Genomic DNA, 11,842 nt, shown 5'->3' with positions numbered 1-11,842 from the left:
AATTGTGCCCCCTCCTGGTCAGTCCAGGTAGCAGCACAAGACAGCACAGCTCTGGAAGGAAAGCGTTAGTCCCACCCCCTGACTGACAATGGGTGTCCTAATGGCAGGGCATATACAACTGCGCATAGCACAAGCATTGGGCATTCCAAATTTAAAACAAATAAATAAATAAATCGGCAAGATTAATGAAACAACAGACATTATCGAATCTGACGAGTCTGATCCTCAGACATCACCATCCAGTTTATTGGTTTTCTTAGATAAATACCAGACAGCATTTAATTACAGTCCAATAATCCAGCTATTTAAAAATTATTAAAGTTATTGCATGTGCCTTAAAAGAACATGAGTCATGTGACATAATCTACTCAATATTCTAAGAGTACATTACTTTAAACATAAATGCTGCTTGCACACAGAATGTACAGCCCTGACTAACAGATTACCATCAGAATTATCGGTGTAACCTTTTGTATTATAATCAGTATTACTGTCATTGTCATTATGCTCCATATGGGTTTGCACAGTGCAAAATCATTAGAGAAGCAGGCGAGATATTTCCCTATAGTGCTGTCAGAGAGAGGGCAAGGAGGCCTAGTGGCAAAAGAGATTGGAGGAAAAGTTCTTTGATTTTAGAAGGGATAAAGGTGCAGAGGGCCAGCAGATGGCTCAGGACAGAACCAGAAATCAGCTTCCCTTTCACAGAGATCTCCAAAAGGGTCAGACTCAGATGTCTGCTGTTCACACACATCTGTAAAAACAGGGAGGAGGGAGAGCAGCCTGTGCGCTCAGCCTCTCCTTAGCTCATGGAGCCTCTGGGCCACACTCTCCAGCTCTGACTCGATCGCGGCCAGACGCTCGATCTCACCGTCCTGCAGAATGAGAGAGAGAGAGAGAGATGAAACACAGAAAGGGGTAGGTTATTCTGATCCTCACCTCCTCTGTGTGAATTAACTCTGACTTCGTCCTTTCAGAGGAAACTTTTGTGGAGTTCTGAGGCCCTTGTGCATCACTCTAGCAAAGGGCATTTGCATAAAATTGTTACCCAGTGATTAGCACAAGGCTAGAGAGACAGAGCCCACTGGCATTAAGAGCCAATTTGATGGCTTCCCCAGAGCAAAAGGAGGCACTGGCCAGTGATAGATTGAAGCTGAGAGGCAGTAAAAGTACTGAGAGTGGAACAAGGGCACCTCCAACCGGAGGAGCATTTGATTAATGCGCGGCTGTGGGCGGGAACGCAGAGCGCTGCGGTCTCCCGAACTGATGGAGTCAGGCTGGAGTCTGGCTGCATGCTGGCTACTCGCTGGTTACGCGCTGGGGTTTGACCGCGGGGGCTTAGCCTCTGTGGGAGGCTGTTCTTAATGTTCCACAGAGGACTCACCCCTGGACCTGAGAGGAGAATGCAGCTACCCTCTCAGAAATGCCCAATGTATTCTAACTCCACATTGCTGCAGCCTGATGTTGAGTCACTCTCAGCTCTGTTGATTCATTTCTTTCATTTATTTCAGCCTTGCTTGTGCACGGACTCAGGAGGCTGAGCGCTGCTGGAGAAATTAATCCACACAGCGGGGAGGGACACATCCAGCAGGTGCTGCTGTGGGATGTTGATTAGTTTCACAGAGAGCTGTGTTAGAAGCCTTGTCTTAGCAGCAGGCTCATCCCCGGTGCCCACATAGACACCCCCCCCCCCTTTGCAGGTAGGGCAGTGTGACTCCCTGCCAAGGGGGCTGGGTCCCTGGCGGGTTGTCTAAGCTGTCAATGCCAAGGAAAGACCATATTCATGGTTTAACTGTTCAAAAGGTCTGTGCTGTGATGTTGTATGGGGAAAAGATGTTCCCTTATTAATCTGAACAGCTGCCTGTTCTGTTCTGTCAATTGAGATATAGCAGTTCAAGGTAGTACTGATAAAAAGATGTCCCAAGGTCACTCCCCATCTTTTTAGTCTACCCAACACTCACCTCGACCCTTCGGATGGCACTGCCCTCCTCCTCCCGCTTGTCCTCCATCTCTTCGCGGGCCATCATGTGCAGCTCCTGTACCTCTGGGCTCCTGCGCTCCCCCTCCCCGCTGTCCTCCCGGGAATGCTGGGGAGTATCCTGCAGTATCTGGGAGCTCTGGTGTCCTGCCTCCACTGACCGTTCCTCTTCGTCTGAGCCGGGTCCTGCGGTCGATTTCTGGGGCAACATCTCGTCCGTGTTGCTCCACGGCTCCTTGTCCTCCTCCTCTTCCTCCTCACCTTCTTTCTGCACCTCTGCTCCTTCGAAGGCCCTCTTCTCCTCGGGCTCCCTCTCTATGTCCTCCTCTTTTTCCTCACTCTCCTTCTCCTCTGACTCGACGTCCGGAGAGCCCGTCACTGGCTCACTCTCGCCACCTGCAGAGAGGCAGTGGAAATGCAGTTTGTTCCTTTTCATTTGTCTTTTCTGAATACTGACGTCAGCAGGACTCTGCTGCTTTACAAAAAATCCTCATTCGCCAACTGGCAGAGAGTATCACTGGCAGCCCATGGGACCTGCAGTTCTTGCTATGAACTGAGTGGCCACAGCTGCATCATACTCTACGCAAACTCCCTGGGAGGCATCCCTGTGTGTTCCTACAACTCTCACATGCACAATAGCAAAGAGCCACTACCCAGTCTACACCTTTGACTCACACATGACAAAACTCCATGAAAGGATGTTCATCTCAAAATATGTGGCATCTACCTCTGTGGTCTTTCAGTGTCTGCTCAGGCATCATATTATTATCCATTATAAAATCAGTGAGGTATATTTATGATGTTCAAACTTTGTCACATGATGTCTCTTTCTCTGCCCTGCTATGTAGGTGACAGCAGCAGTGAGGGACTGACAGGAGGATGGAGGGAGACTGTTCTCTTGCCTTCTAGCTTGGAGACATTAAACAGGTTGGTGGTAAGCTGTTCCACTGTCTATTATCTGCAGTAAGGTGCACCATGCACGAGCCCTACTGCATACAACACTGTAAGAATGCTAATTGGCTGGGAGAGATGGGGGCCAGACCTCTTTGGGGTAACAACAAAGGGGTCTTTATAAGCTACCTATTGTGAAACAGGGCAGCTTATAAGATTGGGGTGTTGGATGCTATGTATGGTGTGTCTGTCTACCTGTCTGTGACTGAGTAGTTGTATGATGAATTGTTTGTTTGTCAGTAGTTGTATGATGTATTTGTTTGTATGTATGTATTGTTTCTCCTACATGGCTCCCCAGTGGTGGAACGAACTCCCTGTCCCGCTACGGACAGCTCCATCACTCCATCACTCCAATCAGACGTGGTCTGAAGACACATCTCTTCAGACTCTACCTGGCCTGACCTATCACACAATACCCCTCCCCCCCCCCCTTAACCTCGCACTTCCCAACTCCTGTCTGCTGTCATCTTTCAGCTCCTCATCTGGATCAGTGCTGTTATAAATTGCTGTGTGCTTTTTGTGTTTTTTTTGTTTTCTTGTTACCACCTTTACTTTGGCACTCATTGTGCTGTTTTGAAGTTGGATCTTGTTAGTTGCCCTATACCCTGTAGCTGTATAAATTAGCTAGTACTGTGTCCTCAAACAAACTTTGCTCTCAGCTGAGAACTACCATCTCATTGTGGAACTGTACACATCCTGTCCCCGTACTGTCACTTTACTTATTGTATGCACTTTTGTATGTCACTTTTGGATAAAAGCATCTGCTAAATAAATGTAAATGTAGCCCAATAGTACAATAGTGGTACACTCAGCCTCCAGTTTGCCAGTGTAGTTATAGTGGGAAACACCTTAGCTTCCACACCACATAAAATGTAACATTTTGCTTGGAAGGTAGGATTAGAAGAATAGTTTAAACTCTCACTCGTCTTCTCTTTTGCTTGTGCGCTGTCCTCTTCTGTTTCATTCCCCTCATTCTGCTTTCCCTCATCTTCCCTGGAGATGGAACTCTTCTCCTCCTCTTCCTCCTCCTCCTCTGGTGAAGCCTTCTTCTCTTCTTCGTCATCTTGGCTCAGGGAGTCAGCAATGTGATTCCCATGGTTCTCTTTCTCTTCCTCCTCACTCTCCTTCTTCCCCCGTTTGCTGGCGCCCCCAATCTCGTTACTCTCCCGTGACTCCCCATCCTTCTCCTGACTCTCCTCCTCCACCTCGTTGTCCTCCTCCGCAGTGTCCCTCCTCTCTGCAGCCCCCTCTCTCAGCATGGGCCCGTCTGTGGGGGAGAGGAACGGAGAGATTGATGGAGAGAATGGGAGCTCTGGGGCACTGGGAGTTCCCGAGTCAATCCTTTCTCCACCTCCAGCACACTGCAATACAGTCCTCAAGTCATAAATCCACTGGCCTCGGGAGAGAGGTACCTAAGAATATATCAGTTTATTATCTCTGCTGGTTCATGCTCAGTTTGTGTATCACATTACATGTGGTTTGGAGGGAGGGTAGGGTGCCTGGACATTACTGGTGATTAAATCTACTATCTTTGCTGGGGCAAGAAAAGGAGGACTTTCAACTGAGCTTATAACACTTTTTTTCACCTGCGTTCCAGCTCTGATATTCTGAAAATGTAATGGCTATTAGTAGCATAATGTCTGCTTTATTGTCGAAATTACAGAAGGCATCTGTCCAGCAACAGCAGGTGTGATCATGAGCGCATTTCCCTCCCTCTCAGAGGGCGATCTTTAGGGAGTGAGAATGCATTTGCAGCCATCCTGTTCCCCTGGGCAATGAGTTTCCATCTGGGTGGGGACAGCGAGGCCAGGGAGGGCTGCCATCAAACAGGCAAGCAGCGGAACAGGAGGAAACGGGTCACGTCAACGCCGCCAAGGAGGGGGACAGCTGACGGGCCCTCTGGGAAGGCGGACACAGCCCTGCGCTGCGCTCAAACTGCGGCAGCCACGGCACTCCGAATGTGAGAGTGACTAAAACCAGCTCTGCCTGGTCCTGATGTGTGAGTAAACATTTCAGCGGGAAACAGACACTTTCTTTCTTTGTTTAAAATGAGCCTGCTTTGATGCTCTAGCTGTATTCATCCTGCCTTTGTGGACCAACCCAAATGAAAATGAGAAGTATTGTAATATACTGAGAAATATGTTGTTTAGTCCAAGAATACATTACAAATACTTTTAAAATATATTAATGCAGAGCAAAAATACATTGCAATAAACTAAAATGGCTATAATGTGTGTATTTTTAACGTATTGATTGAGCTAAAAATTACATTCCCTGCAATATTTTCTCTCTATATATATTTTTATATAGGAAATTCATGCATGTGCAGCTTTGTCTCTCCCTCTGACAAACAGCCACCATCTCTGGAGGAAAAATTGCAGTGGACTCCCTGGCTGGGCCCTGTTTGCCCAGCGAGGCTGGGCCGTGCCTGAACTTGCTCTCTCCGTGGTGATGTGCCAGGAGGCCGCGGAGCCTGTTCCGCGAGGCAGACTCATTAGGAGAGATGCCCACAGCGGGAACGCACTGAGTGCCCTGATTCTGTCCGTCACAGGAAGTGCTCTCCGCTCAGCCCCGGCCCTTGCCCCTCTGCGCCTCCTGTCACATGACACGGCCCGGCGTATTAATCCACACTGACACGGGGAACGAGCGTGCCTGGGAACACTAGGGGGGAAACACCCCCCCCCCCCCCCCCAACATGAATCAAAGCTTCATCTCCTTCCTTTTCCTTGCTCTCTCTCTTTTCCTTCGAGTTGATGCTCTCAAATTCGACTTCATCGCTCTGAATCTAATTTTATCCGTTCTTATCGAGCGTCCCTGTGTCTCGTGACAGCTAGGGCACCAGATGGACGCAGGATGCGGGCTCGGGGTAGGATCACAAACGGCAGCAGGGTTTCTGGCATCCACACAAACACCATGCTGCAGAGCCATCTCTGAGATCACACTCGCTCCACCCAGAGAGTTAACCCCAAACTTTAAAGCACCGAGTCAGATTACGATGTTGATCCCAGTCTGAAAAGTGCTGATTGATGCTACGTGAACCATTAAGCCTGAGTTTAAGGTGGCTGTATTTCTCAATGTATGCTATTGCCGGGGCACAGGGCTCATCCCTCTTTGAGCTGTGGGGAGCGTCTCTGATGGGCAGCTTTGGGGAAGTGTGGTCACAGCTGTGCTGAGGCAGCGCGGGGTGTTCTGACAGGAGGGTAATACGACTCGCCCCACTGCTCACCTGCTGTGTCCTCCACGCCTGGATGACCCCCAAGGTCGGCCACCTGATCGGCCACCTCTTCACTCTTCTTCTGTGGTGGCTGGTGGGCTCTCTCACTGATGCCTGATAGGTAAACGGGGGTGTTTTTACTGATTATAGCAGCCCAACATGACGGCATGCTCACAAACACATGCACAAATACACATGACAGCAGACAGCGCAAGTTTATACACAGACATATAAACCCTAGTGACCTGCACACACTCGCTTCCAAAAATGTACAGAATGAGTAAGCTTTAAATGATACTTCGCTTCACTTGCTACTTCTCATTATCATCAGTGCTGTGGCTACAGTATCATTTCATTTTTATGGATTCTAAATGTGGATCAAATTCAATGTGAAGCTTGACTTCAGCTGACCCCTTTGGTATTGATGTTTGATACCCAGAATGGCATATGAAACCTCTATTAAATCTGAACGTTAACACATACACAGACACTGGCGGGAGGGTTTAAAGGGCAAGACCTCACCTTGGGCTGCAATCTCCTGCAGCTCTTTGAGGAGATTTTGGTGGCGCAGGATTGAGACAATCCGTTCATCTGCCAAACATAATCACACACACACATAATTGCAAGTCCATTTACAAACGCACGGCTAAATAACGACACAAAGCAAAAAATGTTTCCTCGTCTCAGCAACGCACGCTTTGCCAGGAGAACACTCAATACTCATCAGCTCTCATTCATGCGGCACCGGCGAGCCCAGCAGCTCAGCACTCTTTTCCCTCCCCGAGTTCGCTGCCCCTACAGTTTAGCGCGAGGCTCCTCTGGCTCCGGCGCGGTGGGGTAATTAATCAGCAGGTTCGGGCCAGCTTTCCAGTGAAGGCTGAATTATGGCAGTGCAGAGAATTTTTTCCTCTCTCTGCTGACCCGGAGGTTGTGAAGACGCAGTGCTCTGTGCACCGGAGCTCCCTCTCCCCCCCTCCCCCCACCCTCAGAGGAGCGATACCCTGGCACGCTCCTCTCTGCCTCGGCCTCCATCTCCCTTGTCGTTTCCTGTTTTTTTTTATCGCAGGTCTTCAATCCCCGGCAGCTTGCTGAGTCTCAGTAACAATACCTAGGTCGGAATGCATTGATTTTTATTGTCGTGAGTAGCATTGAGGGTAGGGCACATCATTGATTGGTGTTAGCGGAGCTGCTTTACCTAAACACTCCTTTAGCCACTCTTGCACACAGGGCATCGATTGTTTCAGAGTTAACTTTATGGCATCTCAGAAAACATTTGTCCTCTCAGTACAGACACAGACAAGCAGTAATAGGAAGGTGTGACTTTACGTATCCTATATTGGGTTGAGCTAACTTGTGCCATGATTCACTGACTTGTATGAACCAATCAAAAATCTTTTATCTCCCCACTGCAAAATACTTTTTTAGTTCAAATAAGTGGTTCCTGGCAAATGATAGCTCCACCCATTCTGTGGCTGATAAAGCCTTACTCTTCCATCACAAGTTCTCTATGTTATGACTGTAGTTGCCTAAGTTGCTTGCTTTCTCAGTGCTTTGTCATCAGAGATGAAACCTGGAAAATGTAAGCCTTCCTAACCAAGGGCCTGTAGACTGCGACTGAAGAAGTAGTCTGGAATGGAGCCAATGTGAAAAGACTGGGGGCCTTCTGTAGCATCTTACTCACTGGGAATGAACAGCACCTACCTCCTGTGAGAGCATCCTGGCACTCCTGGCTGATGGCAACAGGATAGGGCTTGGACAGGGTGTCAGCGATCACCTCCACAATGCATTTCATCACCTGTGGGCACAGATGTCAAGGTCAAAGGTGGGAGGAACCAACATGGTGGGGTGAGGCACATAATCATGGTGATAGTTCACTCAGCTATGATAGCACCTTGCAAACCAGTGTCCTGTGCAAAAGAGCAGGAGCTTTTTGGCAAAGCTGGCTGAGCTCTTTGATGAAACAGTGACCTTTTGAGAGATGCAACCATCAAAACACATGAATTTCAGAAAGGCAAGGGAGGGAGTTTATTTAAAAAATAGAGGCCAAGATGCATTCTTCACACTTCCTGTTCTGAACTTCCGCCTAAACTGTGTACAGTTTGTTTTTATTATTAATGAGGTGAAAGGAATGATGGTCATTTTTGGACTCCTGTGTTTTTTGGCTTGTTGTTAACCGTAACATGGCACATTCTCTGTAAAGAACGGGCTGCACAGTGTAGACACTTTCATTGATTCATTGATCTTCTATAGGCTTTCATGCTCTGAGGCTGAGAGAGCATTTTAGGTGGATTTCTGGTACCTTGAGCCTGGGCCTTTTGTTCAAACTCATATCCTGGCATTCTTCCTAAAGATGCATGACACACTGCATTATACTGAGTTGATTAAGGACTCCTTTGTGAGAGCTGGCTTTGGAAGACACAAAGTACCCCCTGATTCTCACTGCACTGTCACTCAGTGACAAACTAAAATGTGCTTCTCTTTCATTTCACTTTCAAAGGCAGATAATCACACGCTACTCCACTGCAAAACAGCATCATTCTCTGATATGTCACTGTCGAAGGTCGCGGTTCTCCCATTCCAAATATAACCATGTAAGAGACGCGTTCCAAGCTATCGATTTTTCGTGAAGTCATATTGAATTTTTCCACCTATGAGGAATTTAATATGGCTCAAATTGCCTGCTAAAATGCATTCTGACTCAAGTTTCATACAATAAGGGATGACATCCATTACAGTATGCTCAGGAACAATACAGATGGGTCCCCTTTTCAACCCACTGCTGTGTCATTCAAATCCTACATTGTTACCTCTCAGCTGTTTGGCTGTCTTTGTCGGCAATGAAGTGTTGAACTGAAGGGACTCCGTATGACTTGATTTGCAGTTTAGACAGTTTGCCACTGTCTTCAGTGATCTAATTACTGCCAACTCCCTGTGTGCTTTGAATCTATGCCGATTCCAATAACTTTGGGGGTTTGGAACAATTACCTGTGTTGACAATGGACTTAGACTCTCTCACACCATGCCAAGAATGGGTCCATTTTGACAAGACAGCATAATCTCTAGACACCTTAATCACTATGTAGCCCAAAAGTCACCTATTGTGTTGCCTACATTTGAATCCCAGTCACCTGCAGTGTACCAGTATCATTCATCTTCTCTGAGGGGAATAACTCCATGTATCGTGTGCTCCTACCATCTGTTCCTCAGTTTCCAGGGGATCTGTTTCATTTTTTTCCCTCAGATTTGGATTAAAGACCTCAGTTTTTGATAGCTGCCTCATAATTGACCAACCCAGCCATTCCATATTGGGCTGAATCCACTACTATAACAGTTCCCATGTGTTGTTCACCACACTGATTGGTTCACTTTGCAAGTCTAAGAATATTTCTTATAACAGATGAATGCTTCACTGTGCTGCTGCTGCATCAGTTAGTTCTTTGTAAGAAAATGCTTTGAGATGTTTGAATGGACAGCACTATGAATGGCGCTGTATACATACAGTTTATTGTAAGTATTTGTATTACTTTTGAGGTAGCTGGTTGCTACTGTACCTGCCACATGTAACTTACATACATCTGAATTTAGAATTTAGATTTGTGAAAATGGTACCCATAACAACAACTCTGCAAATGCGGGCATGAACACGATGCTTAATGTGTGTGTTTTTTTAAACCACTTTCCCTTTACAATCTTTTCTCTTTCCCAAATATTGATAACAATTTATGAGTAAAAAAATATATATAAATAATAATAACAGTCATTATCGTTACCATCATCACCATAATGATAGCATGCGCTCCCGTGAAGTTTATGGTTGTGCCAGAAATGATCCAAGAACAGTTTGGAAGAATAGAAACTACTATATTCTCTCACAATGAATTTGGCAACTAATCAACTAAACAACTGCTCTAGAAAGGATTCCAAACCTCAGTAAATAATATACGTTGAACAGTATCTCATTTGGCAGTATCTCACCTTAATGTCATCTTTCTCCGCTTGATCTGAAGGTACTGGGAGTGAAAGCACTGCGGAGGGAAGCACATTTTCTGAGTATTAAACCTTCATCAACCGATTTTTTTTAACGGATTAAAAAAAGTTCAATGTCTAAATTCGGTTTTGTTTGAATGAAATTAAATGTTTTTAAAATTATGTTTTGAATGTACTTCTAATAATAGCCCACTCTACAGACTTCATTTGCCATAATTTACAATAATTACTGTCGAATAAACGACTAAAATATGTGGCGTTTTTATGTAACTTGATTTAAGTTCGTGGTAGGTAGGCACAAATTCATTCGCAAAAGGTAACCAACAGTTATGACCTTGAGTTCATAATTATAACAGCTGATTATGAAAATAAGTTAGATTTTAACTTACTATGCGCACGCCACGGCTATTGAAATTGTATTGCTATCAGTGGAATTCAAATTAAAGTGAAGTCACCAATACACAAAAACACGGACCTCAGTAGTAACAGTGCGTTTGGCACATTCAGATGAGGCGTACCATGCGCTCGTGCCCCGGGTCTATCAAAGTACCGCTGTCCTTGGTTCTGAATTAAAAGGACAGATTTGCAAAAAGGGGGACCGGTGTTCCCCGCGATACATCCTATCACCATTAAACAATTGTATCTTTAAAAAGCTGTTATAACATGAAATGTAAGTACGATTTTATTTTGCCTTACCGTTGCTCACCAATAGTGTCAAAATATAGCATCCTCTTGTTATCATTTTTGCGGACGAGCAGCACCCACTGATCCGAATCTATTCTGAAGAAGGAAAAAGTCAATGATACTGTGTCCCTATTTCCCTCTGTCGTGCATGAAAGGAATCATTAATTCAGTTGTGCATGTATGCTGTCTTGGTTGTTATGTGGGTAACGGGTTCTTCCACATCTGCTGCAGAGCACTCTTGCTCGACTGATGTCTCGTGAAGCACTTATTGCAGCACCACCGACTTTATATGGGTGCCCACCGAGAAGGAAATGACATCATTGCAACAAAAGGTTCTGTTATTCCCCTTCGAGTACCTGTGTGTCTTTTTCGTAACTAAACTACCTACCACTTGGATTAATGATCATAAATAAGTAGCCAATATATGTTCCATTAACTCAGTTTTTTTTCATTTCCAGTTGAAGTCCCGAAGTGTTTGACGTGCATTTTTTTTCTCGAAGATAAAACCGATGATCGGGCAGTTTTGTATTATAATTCCTTTTCAGTTTCATAGGATGAAATTTTTAAAGTTTCAAAATTTCTTTGAATCACCAAAGCTATTGAGAAAGTTTCGTACTACAGCAAAAAGAGGCAATGAAATGAGAAAGTTACTAAACTTGTGATATTTTAGTTCTCCAGTGTGTTCATAACGTTTACTCCATTAAGCAAATTCATGACGACCATGTCTGTTTTAATTAATGAATTCAAATATAAGTTATTTTATCTGGACCTTTGATTTGCTTTTCTAAACAGTGAACGTTCACCATTTTTGTCGTTTGCTTCGAGAGATATTCGACTCATCGCAAATAGGAAATTTGATAATGCACATCAAAACGTTCATAGGTGTTCTTCAATCGCAGAATTGAAAACACATGTAATAGATACTGTATTTTTGGTCGTCTGTATAGCATAAAGCACGACAAAACCTTTAAACTTAGAGTAAATGTTCCTTTAACAAAGCAAGAATGGATTTTGGACAATTTCACAAGAAA

The 11,842-nt window shown here is 45.2% G+C and overlaps 1 protein-coding gene across 1 annotated transcript; it reads right to left on the bottom strand.

The window, feature by feature from the left end:
- Positions 1-276: 276 nt before the first annotated feature.
- LOC118786501 (chromogranin-A-like) lies at positions 277-11,080 on the bottom strand. The gene is made up of 8 exons (XM_036541576.1): positions 10,824-11,080; positions 10,116-10,165; positions 7,842-7,935; positions 6,663-6,731; positions 6,153-6,254; positions 3,849-4,193; positions 1,959-2,371; positions 277-872 (listed from the first exon to the last, which is right to left on the bottom strand). The coding sequence occupies exons 1-8, from the start codon at positions 10,867-10,869 to the stop codon at positions 789-791; spliced, it is 1,203 nt and encodes a 400-aa protein (XP_036397469.1). The 5' UTR covers positions 10,870-11,080; the 3' UTR covers positions 277-788.
- Positions 11,081-11,842: the final 762 nt, after the last annotated feature.

The sequence above is a fragment of the Megalops cyprinoides genome, chromosome 12, assembly GCF_013368585.1.
Source record: "Megalops cyprinoides isolate fMegCyp1 chromosome 12, fMegCyp1.pri, whole genome shotgun sequence".
In the NCBI taxonomy this organism is placed as follows: Eukaryota; Metazoa; Chordata; class Actinopteri; order Elopiformes; family Megalopidae; genus Megalops; species Megalops cyprinoides.
The sequence above is the reverse complement of the archived record's forward strand: the minus strand, read 5'-3'. Positions and strand labels throughout refer to the sequence as shown.